General features: G+C 32.1%; 2 protein-coding genes across 2 annotated transcripts in view; one reads left to right on the top strand and one right to left on the bottom strand.

Annotated features, from left to right (window-relative positions):
* The window catches only part of LOC123693399 (angiotensin-converting enzyme), a 102,646-nt gene that overhangs the window by 30,182 nt on the left and 44,512 nt on the right, over positions 1 to 27,952 (bottom strand). The gene's annotated exons all lie outside the window — the stretch shown is intronic.
* LOC123693400 (skin secretory protein xP2-like) lies at positions 894 to 8,435 on the top strand. The gene is made up of 2 exons (XM_045638478.1): positions 894 to 1,127; positions 7,054 to 8,435. Exons 1-2 carry the CDS (start codon positions 909 to 911, stop codon positions 8,182 to 8,184), a joined length of 1,350 nt encoding a protein of 449 aa, XP_045494434.1. The 5' UTR covers positions 894 to 908; the 3' UTR covers positions 8,185 to 8,435.

The raw sequence follows: 27,952 nt of genomic DNA, 5'->3' as shown, positions 1-27,952 counted from the left end.
GTAGTAATTTTTATAGAAGGTTATGAAGATAACGATTTAGTCGTATATACTATAATTGAATTATTAAAGCTTCTGGAACAATTAAATTCAATTTTGGAGAGGTTAATCGCAACCACAAATACCACAATACAGCCTTCTTTTATAACATTAACCTTTAAGTTTTTATGTTAACCGGAAATTGATTTTCTTTGACGCAAAACGTGCTCGTGAAAATTTTTCTTCCAAATAAGATAGCCATGCGGAAGTATAATTGAGATGCATTGGGTGCCGGTTATGTTAGTTAGTAGATATTACAAAATGTAACATATAGATTTTTTTTGAATTAATTTGCATTTAATAACTCTCTCCGTATTCCGTATATTACGAAATCTATAGATAAGATTTTCTATGCTTTCTATGAAATAACAAATACACATTTTATTATATAGATAACGATTAGTATGAAATGTTGATTTGCTTTATATGCATGATCGAATTATGCCACAATAATTATAGCACAGCTCTATATTTCCACTTGAAGTAATTGCTTAAATTATATATTTAAATGTATTTTACATTCTTTAGCCTTGGTCATATAAATATAGTGCCTAGGTAATAAAAACAACAACATACATTAGAACGAGAAAAATAATCTTTGAAATATTGCAAGTAATATTGTAAAAATATTGTTCACACAATGAAAATATAATATGTTTATCTTTCACGTAAAACCTTCCTAAAATAATACGTCGTTTGTGGATAATTATTGCGGATTTCCGTTGATTATGTTTTGTTAATTTAAATTTGAGTTAAAATAATTGAATTAGCTGATACCACGATAAAGATCAACATGAGCACCGACTACAAACTCCGTAATAGAGAACCGCACAAGCTATCAGTTGAAAAATATTAATATAATATGATATATTATGATATTAATCGGTCTGCGCGTCGACCGCCCGCAACTCCCGCCTGACCGTCTATCACGCACGAAGGACTCAGGCCGGCCGCTACGACTCCAGCTCTTAGGGGGGCAGTGGCGAAAGTGCTTCCAAATATCCAACTATAAAAACACAAGGCACTATCCGAATAGCATCCAGTCCGATTCCCGACTCCATCACCGTCTAAGAGGCATTATGAAAACAACGGTGAGTGAAGTCGCGCAGTGCAGTGTTGTGTAAAGTGATGACTTCAAAAAAGCGTTCAGCCTCCTGTGCTCAAGTGATGTGTGTTCTAGCCAAGTGTTAAACCGGGATGTAACACTTTTTTGAAGTCGCCGCTTTGTCGAATTTTTGAAAACGGTCAATTAGGTTAATTAAATTAGCACGGTCATTCGTATCAAATTATCCAAAATTATTAAGTATCAATTGTTCATATCGATTACCAACTTAAATCAGTAACAATTATTTTTGCAAAAATTAGGTAAACGGCGCTTAACTGATTTTGATTATCTAAATCTTATTATGATTCACAAAGTTTTAATCGTTAATAATAAACTTAGTGCAGTCGCATTCCAAAAACTAAACTAAACTTACCTTTAATTTATAAATAGGTTATGCGAATATGTAACAATAGGCGGACACCCCGTTGCGTTGCGTCATAAAATTAACTATCTATCAATACAGGTTCTGATATATCAGACCAGGAAGAAAGTGCCCTAGTATAGAGTTACATCTGTAGTATAAATCCAGTTATTTGCGTAAGAGGAAGTTTATTAAGCGTAATAGTGTGAAGAATGCGCGAATATTAGGTCGACTATTGCAAATTTAACCCAAATAGTTTTCATCTAAGTATTACATATTTATAAATTGTATCCTATCAAGTCTTTTCTAATTAATTTATCCAAATTTAATACAAATATTTTCATTTTCTTTCTTTGTTTCAAACGCTTACAATTACAAATATAGACTTAGTATTAAAAACAAAGCAGAATATCTCGTAAAAAGCTTAATGTATGTAAAGTTATTCCGTAGAGGCTAATGCGTTGATACATCACTAATTCACCTTTAAACTAAAGTCATTAAGTCTTATACAAGTTTATAAGTTATACGAGTCTTTGACCAAGAAGGCAAATGTAGCAATAACCAACTTCCAAAGGACTAGGTTAACTCAGGATGTTAATGACTTTAAACGGGATCGTTTGCGTAGCATTTCTTTAGCTACATACGATTAGTTATATTAACATACAGGACAATTTTTTGTTACCAAATAATGGAAGTTTATTCTTATTGATATCTACAAAGATTTTTGGTTTCATAAAGATACTCTTTACGTCTGCAAAACAATCCGTAGCACACGATATGATCCTTATGTAACACAGTCATAAATTGTGCTATAAAGAAGTACGAAATGATATGTAATTCTATATTTGTGCATCGCACGTCTAAATGAGCCGTTATAAAAATCTATAGCACACACGTAACAACGTAAAGTGAAGAATAAAGTTGGGTAAGTAGCCCCGGCGAGGTGTTGCGAAAGTGACATAAGAAGCAACATTATCCCACGAGCAACCCGATCGCTTGGCCTCGTTCGATGTACTCACTGATTAGCGTAACTGTCAAAACAAAGAATATTTTTCCATAGCCATTCGATTTGGACCTAAAGGGCGTTTTATAAGACATTGTGGCGCGTTATTCCAACGTCGCTCTTTCGAAGACACATAAAACGACGTTCTACTAAACTATTTGGCGACTTTAGTCCTTTGTGCAAAAGCTTTTTAACCGTAGATAATTTTATTAATTGTTCAAAATATGTTATTAATATGTAAGATAGTTTATTCAAATCAAATATATGCAGCACTTTAATACATCTGTTAACCTGATTATTATGAAGTCAATATTACGAAACACTGTATTAAGGTATTGGATCGCAGACGTAAAAACTTACTAAGTGATTACTTATTGATTTTATAGCGCTTCTGACAACTTTTTTGCATCTCTTTATTGCCTGAGATTGGTACTTATTTCGTGCTGACATTTGGTTATGATAATATATTTAAGGTACCTTTCTACTATGGTTTGGTATTTCAATGGTGTAAGCAAGCCCAAATACGTTTTATTTTTGATGTTCGCTTATGGTCATCTTAAGGACGCTGTCACAAATCTGCGTTACTCAAATTTAGGTATCTAACGTCGCCACGTGGTTCGCGGGAACATCACGCTCACGTAAAAGACGTAAACATAGCGCATTCCATTTTATAGACCATCTTCATACTTGATATTATTATTTTTTTTTTATATTTTTATTGAAATTGATTCCAGAAGATTACTGGGAACTTTAAAAATTCATTTTGTTACTATTATTAGTAGGTACGATCCTTATAAGTATTTTAGTGTATTCAACCAACTTAAAAAAGTGTGACTATTTTACAACAATTTGAATATGAATTGTATTATTGTATACAATATCGAAGCTTTTTAAGAAATGTATAAAATACTTTTTTAAGAATTATTATCATACATAATATTATGTTACCGGCAATATATTAAACCCGGCATTGTATGCAATTCTTAGTAAATGTATGTTATTTCGAGAAACAGTCGGAATGAAATAAATTAAATTCGTTACCACACATTCACATTACAGCTATATCTTTAAATCTGAACTTTTCCTAAGTAGCAAACACATTTGCAAATGTGGGTGGTTTTTGGGGTAGCTATTAACCAATATGAGGTCAAAACTAAAATCCAAGATGGCGCCGACGAAAATTTGAAATCTTTTCGTCATGGGTGTCATTTTCAAGGAGTTGGAGTCGCTATTAATCAATATGAGGTCAAATCTAAAATCCAAAATGGCGCCGACGACAATTTGACATCATTTCGTCACGGGTGTCATTTTCATGGTTTTTGGGGTAGCTATTAACCAATATGAGGTCAAAACTAAAATCCAAGATGGCGCCGACAAAAATTTTATATATTTTCTTCATGGGTGTCATTTTTATGGTTATTGGGGTAACTATTAACGAATATGAGGTCAAAACTAAAATCCAAGATGGCGCCGACAAAAATTTTATATATTTTCTTCATGGATGTCATTTTCATGGTTATTGGGGTAGCTATTAACCAATATGAGGTCAAAACTAAAATCCAAGATGGCGCCGACGAAAATTTTACATATTTTCGTCATGGGTGTCATTTTCATGGTTATTGGGGTATCTATTAACCAATATGAGGTCAAAACTAAAATCCAAGATGGCGCCGACGAAAATTTTACATCTTTTCGACACTGGTGTCATTTTCATGGTTTTTGGGGTAGCTATTAACCAACATGAGGTCAAAACTAAAATCGAAGATGGTGTCGACGAAACTTTACATCTTTTCGGCATGGGTGTCATTTTCAAAGTTTTTGAGTCAGCTATTACCAAATCCCCAATGTAACCGTCGATAATTAGGTATATTTTTCTTACTCCTTTAAAGTAAACTTAAATAAAATAACAAAAACGTTAACAACCACAGTTTTGTAGAAAGTCTTAAAAAAAAAACAATTTTAAAGAACATTGAAATGCATATTTAGAAATTTAATATAAAACGCAACTCTGTGGCAATAATGTTAATATTCTGACAGATATTATTAACTTTTTAAATATATTCTTTAAATATATTCGCTAAACTTTATTTAAAAAAAAGTTTATCTAAAACATTTAAACAAAGAGAATAAAATAAAAAAGAACGTGTGTGCCGAGAAAACGTGTCAGGAGTGAAACTTCTTGGGCGAGATTCATAGATACCAAAATCGCCGCCTTGCTCCATAACGCGACAGTATTACCATGACGCCATCTTGAAATTCGACGACCATCTTGGATTTTAGTTTTGACCTCATATTCGTTAATAGCTACCCCAAAAACCATGAAAATGACACCCATCACGAAAAATGTCAAATTTTCGTCAGCGCCATCTTGGATTATAGTTTTGACCTCATATTCGTTAATAGCTATCCCAAAAACCATGAAAATGACACCCATGATGAAAAGATGTCAAATTTTTAGTCGGCGCCATCTTGGATTTTAGTTTTGACTTCAAATTGGTTAATAGCTACCCCAAAAACCATGAAAATGACACCCATGACGAAAAGATGTAAAATTTTTGTCGGCGCCATCTTGGATTATAGTTTTGACCTCATATTCGTTAATAGCTACCCCAAAAACCATGAAAATGACACCCATGACGAAAAGATGTAAAATTTTCGTCGGCGCCATCTTGGATTTCAGTTTTGACCTCATATTGGTTAATAGCTACCCCAAAAACCATGAAAATGACACCCATGACGAAAAGATGTAAAATTTTTGTCGGCGCCATCTTGGATTATAGTTTTGACCTCATATTCGTTAATAGCTACCCCAAAAACCATGAAAATGACACCTATGACGAAAAGATGTAAAATTTTCGTCGGCGCCATCTTGGATTATAGTTTTGACCTCATATTCGTTAATAGCTACCCCAAAAACCATGAAAATGACACCCATGATGAAAAGATGTAAAATTTTCGTCGGCGCCATCTTGGATTTCAGTTTTGACCTCATATTGGTTAATAGCTAGCCCAAAAACCATGAAAATGACACCCATGACGAAAAGATGTACAATTTTTGTCGGCGCCATCTTGGATTATAGTTTTGACCTCATATTCGTTAATAGCTACCCCAAAAACCATGAAAATGACACCTATGACGAAAAGATGTAAAATTTTCGTCGGCGCCATCTTGGATTTCAGTTTTGACCTCATATTCGGTAATAGCTACCCCAAAAACTATGAAAATGACACCCATCACGAAAAAAAGCCAAATTTTCGTCGACGCCATCTTGAATTGTTTTACCCCACCAATCTATTCAACAACCCATAAAAAAGAGGATCTCAGGCAAGGTAATTTTAAAAACATAATTTTAAATAACAAATAATTGGAATATGAAACTTATACAGAACTTTACTCATATAAAGTATCAAATATTTCAAATCACGAAAAAGACAGTGCACGCACAATAATCTTTTTTATTTCGTTTTTATTTTTGGCACGAGGAGCGATACACCCGTCCTTCCAAGAGCGCTTCTGAGCGCGGTCTGACGAACCGCGAGAACAAAATGTATGAAGAAATCGACAAGTATTTTTAATTTAGCTCATTATTGAAATAAAATTTTGATTTAGATTCATAAAAATTACACCATATATAAAGGACTATATATCCCTCAATAAGATATAGTTAAGAAGATAGATTAGGCTCTTAATTTTCCTAAAATGGTACCGGTTTAGACCCCATTTTTTTGCATTTTATGCGTTTATTGTGATGGAAAAAACGTATTTCAGCGACAATTTTGTATGACGTCGTACAATTTTTATAAGATGAACGTAGAGCTGAATATATTATCTTTAAATTAAGATATTACTATGTTCTCACGTGTAATTGCTTTAAGTTAAAATGGTACCGAAAAACAGCGTGTTTTTGTAAAAATACGTTATAGCGTCCTTAAGAGTTACGTAGTGCATTTCTTCATTTGTAAACATATACATTATACATATTTGTTATATTTTAAAATAATGCGTCTCTTTTGATATGAGATCTTAGAGATAATAATAGGCTGATCGCACTATAATGCAATATATTGCATATTTAGAATTTGCGTTAAATAGAATCCACCGACATTATCTAACCGTAACCGTTATGCACACGTAGTGCGTAATTATGCACATTACATGTTATAAACAGGACAATGCAACTCTTGCTTAACCTCTTTAATTAGAAGTTAGAGTGGAAAATGAGCAATTTTAAAAGTTTTCCGTATAACTGGCCTGTATCTCTGTTAACAAGATAATTAATGTGTTTTAAACATTCTATTGAGTTAACGCAGTAGCGGTCACGAAACACGGTTGAGTTTTTGTTATGATTCGCTAATGCAACTACTGCGTAACTTATGAAACACGTGGGTCAGGTATTATGATTGATTGTATTCAACAATATAACATCGTTATTGAACATGACCTATGAATTGTTATTTAATAACGACAATATTAACAGATTATATCATAACTGTCCAAATTATATTATGTATCCTTAGGTTTTAAATCCATTTTTTTTTCTTTTTCAGATTTATATAGCTCTCTTGCTGGTAGCAGCAGTTGCTGCCAGCGAGAAGTCGACGGAGCAGAAGGCTGAACCACTAGAGAAGAAATTAGACAAACGTGGTCTCTTAAACTTGGGATACGGTTATGGCATCAGCGGGCTCGACGTAGGATACATCGGTCACGGAAACGGTCTCGGTGGCGCCTACAACTTGGGTGACCAAGGAGGTTTCGCTCAGGGCTACGGCAGCATCGACCTCGGCGGCAGAACCGATACCACCAGGACCATCACCCTCCTTAAAGGAGTGCCAGTCGCCTACCCAGTCGACAGACCCGTCCCATACCCAGTGGAGAAACACGTCCCATACCCCGTGAAGGTGCCCGTACCCCAGCCCTATGAAGTGGTAAAACACGTACCCGTCCACGTCAAGGAATACGTGAAAGTACCAGTTCACGTACCTGCCCCATACCCAGTAGAAAGGAAGGTTCCCTACCCAGTTCACGTTCCCGTCGACAGGCCTTACCCCGTTAAGGTTTTAGTGCCCCAACCTTACCCAGTTGAGAAGCACGTACCTTACCCCGTGAAGGTGCCCGTGCCCCAACCCTACCCCGTGGAGAAACATGTGCCATACCCAGTCGAAGTTAAAGTGCCCGTTCCTCAGCCCTACCCAGTGGTGAAGCACGTCGGTTATCCCGTCAGAGTCCCAGTTGACAGGCCCTACCCAGTTCACGTACCCGCCCCATACCCCGTTGAGAAACCAGTGCCCGTCCCCGTCCACGTCGAGAAGCCAGTCGCCTACCCCGTCCACGTTCCCGTAGACAGGCCCTACCCCGTCCCAGTCGACAAGCCCTACCCCGTGCCCGTCAAGGTTCCAGTCCCAGAGCCCTACCCAGTCTACAAGCACGTCCCAGTTGAGGTAGAGAGGCACGTCCCTTACCCAGTCAAGGTTCCCGTCGACAGGCCCTACCCCGTTCACGTGGAGAGGCCCGTCCCCGTAGAAGTTGAAAAGCCCGTCCCAGTCCCAGTCAAAGTACCCGTCTACGTTGGACACGACCAGGGACACGGTAGCTACGGAGGCAGCTATGGAGGCTCATACAGCAGCGGCTCCGGAAGCTCATACAGCAGCGGATACGGAGGCTCATACTACGAACACTAGGGTATTAATAATTATATAGCTTTAAACTATTCATACGCTAATCTCACCAGTGCTATTTATATCTCGCCAGATACGGCCGGGACACCAGCAAACTATCCTCTTGTATATTTATACTGTCATTCTTTGAGATGTCATGTAAAATAAGTGTACTACGTGATTGCATAGGAGTACATGTACGTTGTGATGTAAAGGTTACCATTTCTAGGTTAAGTTGACTGTAAAATATGAAATAAATAAAAAATTATAAAATAGTGAAAGGTTTTATTTTCGAATAGGAAGTTATGTTTATTTGGAAGGTCAAGACGCAAATAAAAATGGTAATTATTGTTATTGTGAACAAGGCGTTGACCTTCGTTCTTGTGAATTGTTGGGCGTACTAAATATTTGGTGATTGACACAAGTTTGATAATAATTCTTTTGAAATCTGAACTGATATAGTTATCTCAATCTAGTAGCATTTTTAATTTCAATTAGAATTGAATGATAACCTACCAATAACAATCTACTACTATAAATTACATAATTATATCACACTTTTTTGCACGCCTCATAAGCGAAGCGTTGAGGTGGGTATTACTGTCACTTCGCGCAAAACATCTGATTTTGTTATAATTACGACTAGTAGCATGTTTGAAAGTTTTAAACAATAGAAACATTTTTATATTTATTTACCTACTCTTAACTAAAGCACGTAAGTTCTAAATTAACATAATGATATATCTAAAATCGTAGCCATGTAGTATATGTATAGGTAGGTATATATTAGTATGATCATTCGCAAACTTTTACTAATTGTCGAGTCATCTAAAACCCATTATATAAAAGTCATGTCGGTGAAGGTCAAGCTTACAAATAATTTGGGGCATTAGCTCACATTCGTGATGTAACGGAGAAATTATAAACCTATTAAATAAATAGGTAACACTTACACACGAGTACTCTTGACATGATTAACAACGCAAATATTTAATTTTCGAGATCATTTGTCACATCATTAAATGGTTAGTTCAAAGTTATGGTTTGTTCACTTTTACAGATTTATTTGTACTAAAATGTTACAGTAGTATGCAATTTTAGGAAAATCGAAGGATTCCTTAAATACTGGTGAATTTTTTAATATAAAAAGGGGGTTTTTTTGTTAAAGAAATAATAAACTATTCACATTTTCGAGGCAAAATAATTATGGTAAAGGCCATTCAAACTTAAATATTGTGAGTCATAAGAATATTAATTGGTGGATTATGATCATTGACACTTTTTCTGAATTAATTTTAAATTAATTAATTTTATATTTAAATGTAATTTTTTCTGAATTAATTTCAAAAGCATCTAAAACTAAAATTATCAAAACATTGCACATTTAAGTGTGCGTGCCGATAATATTAGGCATACAAATGTGGAAACAAAGCAAGTATTGTCCCATTGTTAAAATGGCCTCTCACAAAGATTTTCTGTACAAACAGGCTTAAGTAACGTAATAATGTGAGAAGTATTAATTGAAGTTTTCGGTGAACGCGTAGATAATATACATATTCCTACAGAACGATAAACCTCATTAAATTGTTATTTACGATACTGTATCAAAGTATCATACGACTAAGAAGGAAAAAGATAGACAAAGAACTATACCTCTAAAGGGATTTTAAGAGAATTTAATTTGCTTGAAATTGTAACTTGAATTATGAGTACTTATCGTCCTACGGTCCTAGGCTTTCATCATTACAGAATTGCACATTGCAAATCTATCGTTTGATTTGTTATTCCTGCCTTTGAAATGAGGTACGATGTATAATTTGAATTATCTCAAATTTGACTATAAACAATTTAGTTTGTATGTAGTTTGTAGTTTACCAGCACCTACTTTACTTAATTTTCCATACATTTAATCAAAAGGAGAGGAGGCGAAGATAAAGCCAATAGACGTTAGTTCAGAGTTCCTCATTGACAGCAAACTGATTTACAAAATTATGCGAACAGTTCACCTTTTCCTTGATGTATACACTATACAATAACTTAGCAGTGATAGATTTAAATTGTTAAGTGATTAGGTATGGCGAGGTATATTTAGAGACAAATTTAGAATGATTTTTATAGCTTTAGCTGAAGGAGAACATTGATAAGAAATCAACATCTCCAAGGACCAAAAACATAATGCGCATAAACATTTTCTCTTACACGGTCAAGATGAAAATAAATTAAGAAAATTTAACACAATAACATGAATTTGTTGCAAAATAATCGGAGACATAATAAGAACAATGAGGTGTGCTCTACTTTTTTGTCAAAACAGATTTTAACTTATAAAGAAAGACACAGAGCAAAGATACTTAAAAATATTATAAGGTATACCTTCGTTCTTTACTTCTTTTAACTTCTTCGATCTTAAATTGAGTCATTATATCTTAATAATTAAACTCTATCATCTTGAAAATTTTCATGGCAATATTACGAAAAGAGCTTGTTTTCACACAACGCATATTATGATGAAATTTGGCCGTTTGAAGGTTTTATATAATGTTACAAAATAAGCATAAGAAAACGGATGTTCAAAGACAACCCAGTTTTTAGGTAAGATTTTTCTCCTCGGCTTCTTATAATAAAAATGTTATATGTACAAATAATTGTTTTGTTAAACGTTGTAGGTATAGGCGTTAACTATGTAGTTATTTTATTCATTTTACTTATTAATGAATGTATTTCACTAAATACATTACAAGACCACTACAAAAAAGTAAATCTGCAATTTCGGGAGTTCGTTTTAATGACTCAAACACGGACATATTTATTTGAGTAATGTGCACTGAAGGTTTTTAATTCTATTTCAGTATTTTTTCTAGGAAAAGGTGACGGACTTAGATTTAACCAAAAAAATGTACCTATCTGTATAGAAACAATTCTAATCGAATATCGAATTCTAGTACATCGATTTAAACTGGAAAATTATACATAATTATTATATTTGTAAACTTTTCACGTTTTAAGGGCAAATGGGAACCAATATTCTTTTATTTAAACATTATTTATTTTGAGAATTATCTCAAGTTATATTGACTTTAAATAATAGTATTGATAAAAAAATTACGCGAAATCTTCTCTACATTCATAATTTCTAAAAGTCGCGCCATCTATTAGGCGTTATAAGAAACAAATGCCGTCAAGACATTAGTGTAATCACCATGTGGGTGTTAGACTCGTAACTATTGCCACCTTCCTTATATTGACGATAGAGGGCCTTTTAGTAGCATATAATATAATAACATAATATATTATACTAGCGGTCCGCCCCGGCTTCGCCCGTGGTACATATTAACGTTTTCTCTACATAAGAACCATCCTCGTACTTCAAGGAATATAATAAAAAAAGAATTATCGAAATCGGTTCAGCCGTTCTCGAGTTATGGAATTACAACGAAAAGTGGCATTGATTTTTATATATTAGAGATAGTCACATTTATTTTCAGTTGAAAATATTATTAACGATATAATATTATATGGTGTTTATAATTAGTTTTTTATTATAATAGGTCTACATAGGATTAAATTAAAATAAACTTTTACTATACGTAGGTACTACTAGGTATTACCGTATTAGATGTTAATGAATGTGTTTTTCAAGATAAAATTAAGTAGGTAGGTACAGACAATGTTGTTAGACTCAAGACTGTAGGACCTTCTGGTATTTAAGGCAGTTTGAAATGGTTTGTTGAGTTTTAAATTTATTGTGTCTGCAGTTAGCATTGTTAGGTTAATAACATTATTAGCATAAGAATCGTTATTTCAAGTAGCACAAATTCCATAAAGACGTGCAAAATATAATGTTGTAATTATTGAATTCGGGGAACATTTGGATGAACGTGTTTTAAATGTTACATTATGAACTTACACAACGCTTAAAACAAAAATAAAAAGATTTATAGTTCTCTTACTTTTATTTCATACGGTATACCTTTCACAACATATATTGCGTCGCGGTCTGAGAACACTAATTATAATATCAATAATATGCAATACTTTAACCATAGTTTAACTATTTATTGCCGACGATTCGCAGGATCCATAAATCAATTTAGAGGAGGTAAGCGTACAGAGGAAATTGAAGCTAATAGGGGACATTAAGTGGAACATAATTGCCTTGAGTCGATGTTTCGAGAACAATATTGCTGTTAACTAAACGATGGAGTTGTAATTTTGGAGCAATTTGCTGCGGTTTTTTTGTTGCAACTCGTAAGAGCCTAATTCAAGATTACAAGGAAATGATAAAACAAAGTTTATTCTTGTTTTCATTAATTTGATACCTAATATGATATACTTACTTTTTATTGGCTGTTTTGTTGCTTTACAGTTTTATGCGGAGATAAATTATTTTAATCGCGTATAAAAAACAAAGAACACCTAACACCTACAGAATACGTTCACGTAGAACGTATTCTGTAGGTGTCTGCGAGTGAATTCAAATAAAAACAACTTTTTTTTACCTTTCTGTGTTAGTAAATGATGCAAAATGTTTAAAAGTTGCAAGTTAAATGTATTATTATTTTAACTAGTAGTAGGTACCTAATATTAATTAGGTTAACTTTTGGCAATCGATCTTTTGCACAATGACTTTCTCACGCACTTTAATTGGTTTCTAAAAGAATCAGTAGGTAACAGTATGAATATATCTAATTGAGTATTTTATTTTACAATACGTTCAATCATTACTATTTCATTACATAAGAGTGGATGTGTAAGCATTTCTTAATGTGAGTCTAGAATTTATACAATGATTTGCTTGCTTTTGATTCGGTTCACGTGAGCGATTTGCAAATAATACCAACACTGATCTTTGTTGATATGTATTACAAAATTGGTACCTATATAAAGTATTTTTTGAATTCATATGAGGAATTGCACATTGCAGCAGAGGAATGCATGCTCGTTTAGCGGTATATAGTGTTGTGGATTAGGGAGTAATTCCAATTTTCTGCGTTTTAAAACATACTTAGTTCAGTTTAAAACGTCGTCAGGTGTGGCAAATTATATTTAATTGTAATGAAATTACAGCTGTGGTCTACGTTTAGAGTTTAACTTTATGAAAAACTGATATCAAACTAAAATTTATGACAATTTTGGCTTGAGGGCTACTCAGAAACTACTGCCAATTTATCACCACCTTTCAATATCTGATAAGATATAGGTAGTAAGACATACATAATATATTATGAACTACTAGCTGTACACCGCACACCTGCGTGCAATAAAATTAAAATTAATTTTTGATTAATAAAGTAGGATATATTCTATCCTAGGTTTTCAATCAGGTTTTCAAATTTCCTAGGTTATTTCATACTATACCCTAATCGATGGTGTAGTTTTGTCGTCAAGCGTAACAGATAGACAGTCATACACAATTTCGCATTTCTAACATTAGTTATATGTATGATAATGATTCAATAACAATACTTTCTTGACTCTTGGCTGGAGAAGAACCTAGCGCATCTAATTAACACTGGGAAGTTTTTTGCGTTTTACACCTTTTATTTGTATGCGGATTATGTTCTGAATTCCAACAATCTACAAGTAAACGTGGCAAATCTCTACCGCTATTACAGAAATAAACACCTAATACATATACGTAACACGTGTAACTATTTTCGCGTATTTGTTAACATAGATGTAAGGTTACGTATGCCATACGTTGGGCAAAAATGGCCAAATGTTCGCCAGTAAAAGCGAACACTTTTCACCAGCTGTGAGAATTGGAACATAGTTATAAGCCATAATCGTATATTGTATTAAAATTGCGTTCAATTTTAGGGCAAATGTTACATCAATACGTGGTCATCCATCAAATATATATGAAAGAGAATGGGCAAACGTTGAAAAGCGATCGCTTATTATAATTACAAAGTTCACTATTACATATTGAATCAATCATAATATCACCTATAATTAATTGCCTTAAACCAGTTTTATGAACTACATTTAGATATGCCTTACGTTTTGATAAAAGTATATTTTTATTTAATATGAAATATTCACTATTTATTATATTGAACTATGCCTTTGTAGGTAACTGTAAAGAAATAATGAAGAGAAAAATGGAGAGAAATAAGTCAGTAATAATATGATGATAGAGTAAATTTGTATGTATTATAACCAAATTATGCTTTGTACTTATGAATGAATAGTTAATAGTACTACGAATCATTACGCTAGCTTATGAATTGCAAATTTAGGTTCGTTGTTAAAAGTTATGTTTAACGTTGCTGCCCTTCAAAATTTACATTATTTTTTTCAAATTTGATTAATTGGATAATTGATGTAATAATGTGAAAAATAAATTATGTAGGTACGTGCGTAATTTTTGGTACGTCAAAAGATTTTTATCCTTATAGAAATTAATTTTATAAAGTTCAAATATTAATTTCTACATCCGTTAGTCACATCAAAATTCGAAAACTGCATGAGCATTTATTCCTTACTTTTAAGAAAAAAATAAAATATATTGAATATCAGTGAAAATTGTCAAATGAAGTGAAGAAAGAAAACAGTGACTATTTGACCGTCTGTTTGTCTCATATTATAATATGTACGGAAGAATATGCTAGGTACACTTTACAATTACACGAGTGTGTTCGAGTGCAAACATAAGTGCATTCTCAGTTACATCATTGTAACTAGTCTCATGGAACGAAAAATAGGACAACTGAACAAAGAATAGTTTTTCATTGTGTAGAGTTTTCCAATGACTAACTAATTTTTTTAAAGATTGTTCTTCATATTAAGATAACAATGATAATATTTTTGACCTGATCTGAGCTTTTAATACTCAAATCTATATGTATAATAATGACTTGAGGAAATATTTGTACTTTTAATAAGTAGCGATACCACGCGATACATCCAAAAGATCTGAACCAATTCTAGCCTTATTTCACTAAGAGCAGATTATTTAGATATTTAATATTTATGTATAAAAAAAGCTATATTTTATTCTGCCTTTATCCCGGGTTTGCCCGGGACAAACTACTAGTAATATGAATCATTCTAATAAGTCTTTTGTATCATACATTTAAACGATAACAATAAGTCCATAGTTACACTAATCTTGGGTTTATCATGGTTTGTTTTTGATTGCGTAAACATAAAATTACTATATGTATCAAGGTTGAATTTAACAGTGAAGGAAAGGCGGTTATTAATTGTTAACTGTAGTAAGTACATTAACTACATTTTTATTTTAAATGTTGTGTAAAAAGTTATTGCATAGGTACTTTAAAGAATATACTTATTTTTATTATAAATTTTCGATGTGTTAACATAGTTTCATATTTTATTTATTTTCATGGTGTAGTTAAATTATTCCAATGAATAAATTTGCATGTGTTTGAATGTAATACATAATAAATTTTCTTGTTATTTTTGCCACATAATTATTGTTAATTAGCTGGCACCCGCGACTTCTGCTTCGATAAATAAATGTTTTATTTTGGCGGGCACACAATTTCCGAAATAAAAATATTCACACTTTCTAAAACAAGAGCTACCTACACAGAATGTTCCAATATAATGTACCTATAGGTATATGTATAATCTATGAATGAAATAAAGTAACTCAATATTTATTAACTATACATATAATTTATGAACATAAATTACTACATAATTACTCTTAAAATAACTTTAATTGAAAAATTAAGATTGCAATGATATATATCTTTACACTGTGATAATTTTATCTTACATTCTATTATTTGTTTGATTGTTATTGCAATTATTGGTCCAATTTAAAAGAAACTGCGGTTCGTCGTTTTAAGAATTTTTTATGTGAAATGATTCTATCTTTTGCATTATTGAATTAGAAAAACTCAAGAAAATATTTTAAGCAATAATTTTAAGTTAATATTAATTATAATTACAAATTTTATGAGCTATTTACAAGTTAAATTCGTGCAAAGAAATTCAAATTTAAACATGAACCCAGATATCATAACAATATAGATTAATGTTTCAAAGCATATTTAAACATATGATATCAAAAGAAGAGCTTGTGTGCCAAGCACACGTGGCAGAAGTGACACTTCTTTAGCAAGGTCCAAAGATACCAAAATCGTCGTATTTACTCCATGACGTGACCGTATTGCCATCACGCCACCTTGAAATTCTATTCTTCTCTTCCGCTCGGATTGTGTTAGTGTTCAGACGTGTATTTTGCTGCGCCGCTTCTATAAAACCGGTTTACCTTGACTACTTAAACTACGGACTTTTGTCAAAAATGTCTAAAGTACAAAGATCTCCACCCGGAAACAAAGTGCACCATGTCTCGTCTGAAAATGATATTACTAGACTTGATCCCGAAAATACCTTAATTGGAAGAAGGCAAAAGAGGCTTCGTACCGATGTTCACTCCTCCGAGGAGAAATCTTTGAAAGAAGAACTACTTGCTATGCTTACTACTTGGAAAAAGGATCAAGATACGACATTCCAAGCTATGAGAACTGAAATTGCTGAGTTGAAACAACAGTTAACTGGAATACAAAACCAAAATATAGAATTAGAAAAGTCTATCAATTTTTTGTCACAACAGTATGAAGATATCAAAGAAAAACTCTCTTGTATTGATAAAGAAAGGCGTGAACAATTGCTACACATTTCTACTTTAGATAATAGAATTGATGATATGCAAAAAAAGGCGAAGTTCACAGTTTTGGAGTTTCGTAACTTACCTCAAGCACAACAAATAAAGTCTGAGACACAACAAGATTTATTTGATATTGTTCAAAGAATGAGTAATGCATTAAATATCGAATTACAAAAATATGACATAAAGGATATCTTTCGAATTAAGGGAAAATCTGGTAATTCAACAATTATTGCAGACTTTACATCCGTGTTAACTAGAAATAACATTCTAAGTGCAGTGAAACAGTATAACAAAGATAATTCACAAAAATTAACCTCCTCGTCTATAGGACTACCTGGTCCAAGCTCACCAATATTTGTATCTGAGAGTTTAACAGACAAAGACAGAAGGCTATTTGCTGTAGCGCGTAACAAAAGTAAAGAATTAGGTTTCAAATTCTGTTGGACTAATAAGGGAAGAATTTTTGTGCGTAAATCTGAAGGTAACCCTCGCTATGAAATTAAAACGGACTCTGATTTGTTAAAGTTAAAGTCAACCTGACTATATCACTTGTGCCAATTTACATTTGTAGTGTTTAGTTTTCCAATAATGTATTTTAAAGTCTTTGATATATTTTTAATGTACTTTTCTCAGTGTATCCAAATCCTTACCACAATCTTTCAACATTGTAAAAGTATTTTACGTCTACCCGCACTAACTCACATAGTTACTTATTACATTCCGTACCCTATTGCAATTACAGAAGATACAATTACCATGTTTAACTACACAAATCGTAAAATTATAAATTTCTTCATCATTCAAAACAAGCGTTTAACATTACAGTTTGAGTGCATTATAATATTATTTGTAGCCTTTATAGCCTTCAATAGTTTTGTGGTGACATTACATATATATTACACTAAAGTCTTATTAAATCATTTATTTGAATTGCAGTTTGTTAAACATCTAAAACAGATTTCGGTCTCTTCACTAATACTGTGGTATAATATGTTTGGCAAAAAATCAACGAAGTTAATTATGGATTTTTATTTGATACTAAATACAATAATTATAGATTTTTCAATTGCTTTGTGTTTGGTGGAAATTAAAATTCAGTCATCTTCATCATGTGTGTTCGACGGTTACGGGGCCTTGAGATTTAATTTTATAAATCATGATATTTCTGGTAAGTCAAGTTATAACCTCATTTATCATTTTTTATTCAAAGCTCAGTTACATAAAGATAAATGTCGTTTCACTAGATTTTTGGTACCAGAAAATGACTTAAACTATACTTATAACTTGAAACAGTTTATGTTAAAAATCTATCGATCTAAGTTATTGGACCTGTTTGTGAGTATTTATTCATCTTACTCGAATAACTTAATTTTATGTCCAAATTATTTATTTGACACACAAATTGCATTTTATCAAATTTCCGTCATAAACTCACTAAGGATTAATTATTGTTTTCTGGTGACAAATTTTTATTCCGGCCTAATGCTCATCTGCTTTTTTACTGTGTTTGACACTTATGTAACGTATATAGTATTATTTTTTAAGGATCGTAAAATTAAAACCATTTATAATACACCGCTAACTAAAACTTATATTGTATATCGATTTACATTATTTATTTTGATTAAAATTATTGCGTCTTGGCTTGAGGTTTTTGTTGTAGATACATTGTGTATATTTTTATTTCAAATTCGCGGCGATTAATGACTACATAAATAATTTGGACGACACCTCCTTTTGTGAAGCTATATCTTGCTCCCCTGAGGATTGCTCCCACTTACTGTCTTCTGATAATAATCATCTTAACCTTACAATATTATCACAAAATATACGTAGCATCAAGGCGAATTTTTTGGGACTTGTAACCTTACTAGAACGAGTAAAAGTATCGTGTGATGTTATTATTTTATCTGAATGTTGGCTATCTTGTAATCCTATTATTCCAAATCTGGATGGCTACTGCTCCCATTCAACTTCGTGTAACTTTAATCAAAACGACGGGGTTATAGTTTATTATAAAAACACAATAAAAGATGTAAAAATCGTTGAATTTCATATTGACGAAGCAAACTGTTTGCTTATATATATTGGCTGTGATTTAGTTATATTAGCTTTATACAGACCCTATGCTTTTCTAGATCCCTCAAATTTTCTAGTCTCGTTGGATAAAGTTTTATCTGACCTAAAATCTTATCGGAATATTGTGTTGATTGGTGATATTAACATTGATATTAGGCCTAATAATACATCCAATCACACATCGTCTTACCTCGAAATTCTTGGGCACCACGGTCTTATTCCGGGCCACTCTTTTCCTACTCACGGACTAACGTGCCTCGACCATGCCAACATTAAGACCCGTTCTCCGGCAAAGATCTTTGTTTTGGAATCAACGGTTACCGACCACTTTGCTATTGTATTATGCTTATCACAAAAAAAACGGAAAGTAGCGAATGACTCTCTTTGCACCAAAATAAATGAAGATAAAATAACTTCTGCTCTAAACTCAATTGACTTTCACCCTGTTCTTTCTACCTTAGATGCCAATCAGGCGGCAGACGTATTTATAGAAATTATCACCTCTGTTATTTTATCCTGCTCTATTGTCCTTTCATTACCCCGTAGACGTAGGCCTCTCAAACCGTGGGTAACTCCAGGATTATTGAGATGCATGCGTCATAGAGATAATCTTTTCAAAAAACATAAAAAATCCCCAAATGATGATTTATTAAAGCTGACCTATAAGAGATATCGCAACTTTTGTAACGCGTTATTACGTAAAGCTAAGATAGATTATGAGAAACTTGAATTTGCTAAGGCAGGCAAAAACTGTAAACAATTGTGGAAGGTCATTAAATCTGTTATTGATTCTAATAAACCGCAACCTACAGCTCACAATCTAATATCTAAAAATGAATATACCTCTATCTGCGCCATTAATAATTATTTTGCCAATGTTGGAAAAAACTTAGCGGAAGCAATCCCGTCTTCTCAACATAGCTACGTTGCTCCTGCTCACCACTCTGAATCTTTTGTTCTCTTAGCGACGGATGACAATGAAGTCCAGAATATCATAAATTGTATCAAGAGTGACTCCTGCCCTGGATGGGATGGTATCTCGTCTGCTTTTTTAAAAAAACATGTTAAGGTTCTTCTTGCCCCACTTACCCATATTTTCAATCTATGCCTTACTACCGGTACTTTCCCTAACGCTTTCAAAAAAGCCCTTGTGCTTCCGATTTTCAAGTCTGGGGACCGGAACTGTGTCGAAAATTATAGACCTATTTCCATTCTTCCAGCTATGTCCAAAATTTTAGAAAAGATTATAAACAATAGACTCGTAAATTATTTAGAATGTCGCAAACTTCTTTCGCCTAATCAATATGGTTTTCGTAAAAATCGGTCTTCCACAGACGCCGTTCACAACTTAGTTAATCACCTTGTTTCACAAATGGACAAAAATAATAAATGTATGGTTTTGTTTTTGGATCTTGCTAAAGCTTTCGACACAGTTTCGATCCCAATCTTACTGACGAAATTGGAGGCCCTTGGAATAAGAGATCTTCAATTATCGCTGTTTGAGTCGTATCTCACTAACAGAACTCAATGTGTTAAAATTGGATCTCTTACAAGCTCCGAGCACCCTATTTCTTATGGCGTGCCACAAGGCAGCATCCTCGGCCCGAGTCTATTTTTAATTTATGTGAACGATTTGTGTGATATTAAATTGCAAAATGGTGCTATATTCTCTTATGCAGATGATACGGCATTGGCTTTCTCGTCTAAAACCTGGCTCGAAACTTATAATCTTGCACAGCAAGGCTTCAATTCTGTTTTACATTGGTTAGATAAAAATGTGCTGACCTTAAATGTCAAAAAGACAAAATTAGTAAATTTTGCAATACGCAATGACAAATCTGATATTAATCACCTCCAAATTTTAGTTCCTTCTATCATGAATCCATCGAGTCTAGCTGTTATCGAAAGAGTATCATCTATCAAATATCTCGGCATCATTGTTGACTCTTCGCTAGCTTTTAAGGAGCATATAGAAACTGTTGGTAATAGGATACGAAAACTTATGTACATTTTTAAGCAACTACGCTCATCAGCTGACATTTCAATTATGAAAATGGTATATATAGCGCTGTGCCAGTCTGTTATATTGTATGGAATTGAATCTTGGGGTGGTACATATAAATCTTATCTAATTCAGCTTGAACGTGCCCAAAGGGCAGCTTTAAAGGTTTGCTTTCATAAGCCTCGATTATATCCAACAGCAGAATTATACAAACTATCTCAAGTACTAACAGTTCGCCAATTATTTATTCTTAAAATCGCGTTAAAACAACACAGTTCTACTCCTTACAATCCCCTTACTGAGCGTCGCAATTATTTATTAGCTCCGACAATTAGACTAAATACTTCTTTCAGTCACAGATTCTTTTTATTTCTTGGCCCTTACATTTATAATAAACTCCAAAATATTCTATCTGTACATTCTTTAAACTATCACAAACTGAAAATTTTACTTGATAACTGGCTACAGGGACTTTCATACGCTGAGACTGAGACCTTTTTAGACTCATTTATCTATCTCGTTCAAATTAAGATTTCAGATGTTTACCACACGCATTCAAACTCACTCACACTTACTCACACTACACACTCACTCACTCGTCACAATCACTCACACTTCATCCGGCTAGACTTTTGCATGTTTAATTTTATTATTTTTTTTTGTATTATTTTTTTTTATATTTTTTTGCTAATGTAACTAAAGTAATTTAATTTTTAAGCTACATAGTTTCTTTCTTTGGCTTAATTATAATGTTCTGTTCATCCGAGTGGTGGAGACCTGGTGACCTGTATTACAGGTTTTACACCTACCACAGGCACCAGCTTTCTACACCTTGTATATGTTGCCTGTATGTATAATATGTATTGTAAAAGGAAGAAATAAATAAAGATTATATATTATATAAATCTACTCTCAACGAGCCTAAATAAGTTTTTCTTCAAAAAAGATATTTCACAACGATTTCTTATTTTTAATTGAATAAAACTGATAAACTAAAAGAGAATAATTTCTTCACTTAGATACAAGTCTACTTTTGGTCTATTAATTTACGAAAATTAACAGAATACATTTCATACATTAAGCATTCAAAAATAATAATATTATGTTATTCAGCGTAAAGCTTATGACTTGGGCGCGAGGGATGTTAGTACGTTTTGCTCCACATACGCCGTACGTCGAGTGCCGACGACATTGCAAAAACACGCACTTTTCAATGTAATCGACGCGGTGAAGAAACCTTTAGTGACGGACATAATTACGAATTTTTAATACAGATATGTGCCAAGGACATACTATTTTCTGATCATCTAGATATATGGTATTGCATACTGTAATTATATTTCAGTGATATTGAAAGGCACTAAGTAGTTCTCGATTGGTATAATGCGTCTGTATATATAATATAAGTATAATATATCTGTAGGTATATATAGAATAATAATGAGTCTGGTGTGAAAATGACCTTTGTTTAAATTGGAGTAATGATTTATGAACATTAAGAAATAAAGTAGAACGTTATTGATTTAGTGATAATTATTTTAATATATTTATGGATTTTATTTAAACGTATGATCAGGTGCTAAGAAGTTTACTTGCGTAAAGTATCTAGTGTTTGGTCTTCGAAATATGCATTTTGTTCCTAAATAAATGTGTAGTTTGTGCACTTTACTTTGTCACTTGTTTCGATTGCGAACATTTGTTTTGGGAAATTTATGAAGGTAACCTTAGAAATTATACGACCATCGTTTACAAATTTACATGCCTACATCATAATATAGTTAGAGCTTTTACAGCTAAGACATTGTTATTCAACTAACGGTTTAAATCTTGTATAAAAAAATCCAATATTTCTAATTAATTATTCCAATTGTAAGGAAGTATACTAACCTAATTTCTACACAGATTAATATCTTTAACATATTTCATAAAGAAAATAAACAGACTGAATAATTTAATATGAGCGCCTTTCAGTATTGCGATATACCGAAATTGATATGATTTTCAAGCTTAAATTTCAGAACGTTGCTACACGGATGGATATATAATAAGTCAACCATAACCACATAGACCTAGAGTAATTGAATATATTATGAAATCGACAGTATAATTATGTACAATTAATGATGCATGTATATACCTCTATTAATTTGAAAATATACAAGGAAAAATATTTTGGAGGTATGGGGCCACAGCATTGGAAAAGTGTAGAATACTTTGTGTATTTATGTTTATAATGCCGTGTTCTACAAGGTCACATGAAATGACTATAGGGTCAAGCATTACAATATTCTTAATTTTGTATTTATTATTAAGAAATGATGTATGGGCGATCTGTCGATATACCCAAATAAATAAATAATTAATACAGTCAGTAACCATATTTCATGAAACAAAATGCTTTCTTTAATTGCAGTATTAGTTATTTTTTATGAAGATTAGGTAATTTTAAATATAGTCTGTTGACATATCAATTTTGATAGAGTTATATGTATAGAGCTCGGGAATGGTACCTAATAATGATTGTATCAAAAATATTGGTTTTTACCTCAAAATGTATGAACTCTATTATCGAGAAAATTTAATATAAACATCGTAATCCTGTTGTATCTATAGTCTTTACTGTACTGGATATTCACAAAACAAATAATGAATACTGGTAGGTATAAGTTTGAAATCGTTTCTACAAGGTCACATGAAATTACTATCACTCAAATTATATAATGCTTGTTATATGTATATTGATACAATATCCAATTAAAACATAATAACATGAATTTTTACGTCACAAGATTTCAGTGAGAGAGAGTGGAGATTGTAATTATTTCATAAATCACATTTAAATTCAAGTCTGCATTTCCTTGAGATTAAATTATATGAAATAGTGTAATATTTCTATCTACATTACTCGTGTTACATAGATTTGATATAATAGTTTATTGACGCTAAGTAGTATATTGTATTGTTCCATAATATGAGGGGTCTTTTTAAACGAAATTTTCGTTTTATTCAACACAAGAAAATTCCAATGAGAACCCAAAAGATGAATTGTGTAACGCCTGTTTCCATTTCCATCAAATATATATACCAAAGATTGTACTTGAAACATAAGACCCCTTCATAAAAACAAGCACTGAGAACTGCAATACCAGACACGTATAAAAACAATTATGTAAAACCTCTGATATTGACCGCCTCTTTAGTACAGCGGAAAACGTGTGAGCGAAAAAAACCGATCACTTTTAGGTTATTATTATGTTAATAAAATTTATCAGTGAAACAAATGTACCTACAATATATATGCCACATGGGAGAAAACAGGACTTCACAGATTTTCATTCTTATACTATAGCTTTCCCGGGAAATGTGGTTTTGCCTTACTCTTATCTCGATATTAAATTTATTGAAAATCGGTCAAGCTGTTTCAGAGGAGTACCTATAACTACAAACACGCGACACGAGACATAAATATTTTACTTATAATAAAATTGAATACAAAAATCTGAAAAAAAAGAAGTCTATCGTTAAGATTTAAAAGTTACTTAATCCACTGATACTTTTTACGTTGTTATGTGATGAGCATGCCGAGAATCGAAAATATTCAGAGCGTACAATTTATTTTAAAACAAGTACGTATTATATTTAATTATATTCTATTCCAGCCAATTATTTCAGCAATATTTAATTGGATGCAACTATCAACCTTATATGTACAGTAATAGAGCCTGATAATTACAATTTTTTTATTTTTTTTTTATTTTTTAGAATAATTTCGAATATATAAACGCAATTGTAACTATGTGAATTTAAATTTGTACAACTTTTTAATAAAACTAAAAATCTAAATGTTAATTATTGTTCTGTATCAACTATTAATAATTGGTGATAAAGTAAATAGTCGTTTAGACTCTGACATATCATAAATTAAGTAATTAAATTTTTGAATGCTCAATATAGCAATAAAAGCGTATAAAATATTTCAAATATATTTTCATATCAAAATATATTTTCATTACATATCAAAATTTTTAAATTAACTATAAAATGATTTTGCTAATGAAAGCGATTATTAAAAAGTTCTATAGGTACTTATAGATATTTATATATATCAACAACCAAAGATATATATATTTAAAGAATATTATCGTACTAAATCTATACATATAATAAATCTGTAGAAGGGTCAATTCTGTACATTGAAAATATTGAAAAAATAACTAGCAGGGGGTGTTACTGGATCGATACCAAACCCAAATATGTGATTAAAAAAATTTTTGTCTGTCTGTCTGTCTGTCTATCTGTCTGTCTGTCTGTCTGTCTGTATGTGAAGACATCACGTGAAAACTAGCGGTTCGATTTCGATGAAACTTGGTATAATTATACCTTATTATCCTGGGCGTAAAATAGGATACTTTTTATCCTGGAAAAATTCGTAGAAAAAAAATTAATCTCAATTTTTCAGTTATCCATAGACGTTGTTCTGTAGTAGGTACCGCGAACACACGTTGCGTATTATTATAGACCTAGCCGTATTTGGGTCCAATAGATATTTATAAGATGTCATTGTCCGAGTTACTCAAAATGGAGAAATAAACCATCCACGCAAAGACCGACATCCGCGCGGACGGAGTCGCGGGCGGAAGCTAGTATTCAATAAAATTAGTCAATATATTTGAAATATATTATACCATCAGATTATTTACTGTCGAACCAATCATATCTATGGCGTACAAAAAGCCTCCTATAAACATTTTTTTTTTATATTAATCAATTTCAAATGTATGTAAATTTTAACCAAATTCTCCACATACCAACATAAGATGATGGTATAACATTCAAATTATATGTTTCTAAACAAGTTCTACTTGGTTTACAACTAGGTACTACCGAAAACTTTGATTTTTATTCTTAAATCTTTGTTGTACGAAAGGTACTCTTAAATGTAAAATATATAGACCTATACTAATATTATAAAGCCGAAGAGTTTGTTTGTTTGTTTGAACGCGCTAATCTCAGAAACTACTGGTCTGATTTGAAAATTTATTTCGGTGTTAGATAGCCCATTTATCGAGGAAGGTCATAGGCTTTATATCATCATGTTAATACCAACAAGAGCTGATTAATGCGGGTAAAACATCGCGGCACAGCTAGTAACATAAAAAGTATAGAATGAATTAGAAAACGACTTAGTATAATCACAGATATTATAATATGACAATACTATACTAGCCATCGTAAGCCATAAAATTGTATATTTTATGGCATTTAATTATGCTTAATCATATCATATTTACTAAAATTATACTGTTATTGATATGTGTCAATTTACCTTAGTTCGTGTGAGGTAGGCATAATGTCATAGGCTAATTAAATGGATAAATTACATAGCTTATGACATTATATTAGAATATACTCCGTTGTTTGTACAGTATGTTCTTCACAAAATATTAAGTTTAGTATTATTACTAGGTGAATGTGTTAATGAAAACTATGGTCAAAATATTATATAATATATAATAGCCATATTGATAGCCAGCCAGATTTTCAGAAATTTAAAGAAAATCAGCAGCTGATTTCTTTCTTTAAGAAAGAAATATTCGTCCATCTTCACAAACTTCAATTTTAATATTAAACGAAAATATAAAGGAAAAATAAGCAATCATATAAATCCTTTCTAATGAGTATAAAATATATACCAAATACCAAGAGGCATATTATACTAATTGACCCAGGGTCACAATTTGTAGATAACAAATAGAAACTAAGTAATCAAAACGTCTAAATCGATTAACTAGATAGCATTACAGGAACTTCAGTATTAAATTAATTATTGCATACATTCCTTTCTTCGTTAATATTATCGTTTATGTATTATATTACCTACAAACAACAACAAATCGTTTATAATTGAATAATACTTAGTTTACTAAAACTCTTGAGTTATTAATTTCATAATGAAACCAGCTTTACGCCCATGGCTTCGCCAGTGTTTTCAAAGAAAAACCCGCATAGTTTCCGCCCCTGTAGGATTTCCGGGATAAAATTTATCCTATGTGTAGTAACCCTCTGTGTTGTGTGTGCCAAATTTCATTATTAGGTTCAAAAGTATATATTTGCGTGAAAGATCGATACATCTCAGAAACTTTCGCATTTATAATGTTAGTGTTCTCCTTCACTAGTTGATAGTAAGCTCTGTAATGCCCGAATATTAAGGAATATTTGCACACTGTAAGTTGGAAAACGTCGATAGATATAACCTACTTGTGAAAAAGATGATAAACTAACCTCTTTAGTACTAGATTTCTAGTTATTAGATAATTAGTTAGCATGTCCATTTCAGCCAGTGAAGGGCTTACTTTCAATAGACTGGAATGCAAAAGCGTGTACATTTAATTTAAATATTGTCTCTGCTAAGCTGTCTCTACACTATTGGGCAATGAAATTCTTTGTCAATTTAATTGTTTCAACATGGAATCTTATCGTTAATGTGTATATGCCTTAAATGGCGAACGAAAATACGTCTTTAGAGGTAGACGGCAGGTATAATAGTAAATGGGTCAAGTTAAGTAACCATTATGAGAATTGAAATTGTAACTTGGGTCCAATCGTGTGGACCTGAATAAAACCTGTATTTTCAATTATCTTTCCTATGCCAAATTTCATCCTGATTTAAACGAGTGCTTGAAAGAGTTAAAATACCTATGCATTAATCTTAACCAACCTTCGCTTATTTGTGAAAAGGACCGATAAACTGTTTCATATTATACACTATGAGATAATCAGATGCATAAAATGATCGCAAATGTTCTTTTTTCTTTATCATGGCTTATAATTATTTGTTTAGATAATTTATTAGCATGATGAATATTTAAGAAGGAACATCCCAAAATGTTGCAATACAAATTTAGATTTTAAATCATTCAATGTTAAAAACTTTTAAATGTTTTATCAATTTTTGTAAAAAGTTGAAGGTGATTTAAAGATCAATATGTTTCACACTTACATAATGGTATCGATTGTCTAAACTTGTTAATTTGAAGAATGTGTTATAATTTTTGTTTAAC

The sequence above is a fragment of the Colias croceus genome, chromosome 7, assembly GCF_905220415.1.
Source record: "Colias croceus chromosome 7, ilColCroc2.1".
NCBI classification, from domain to species: Eukaryota; Metazoa; Arthropoda; class Insecta; order Lepidoptera; family Pieridae; genus Colias; species Colias croceus.
Note: the sequence above shows the minus strand (reverse complement) of the source record. Positions and strands in the feature narration are given on the sequence as shown.

Bases quoted from the DNA above. Each gene is read 5' to 3' on its own strand.
- LOC123693400 (XM_045638478.1), top strand. From the start codon at position 909: ATGATATTAATCGGTCTGCGCGTCGACCGCCCGCAACTCCCGCCTGAC. The intron at 1,128-7,053 runs GTGAGTGAAGTC...TTTCTTTTTCAG, and splicing joins GAGGCATTATGAAAACAACG to ATTTATATAGCTCTCTTGCT.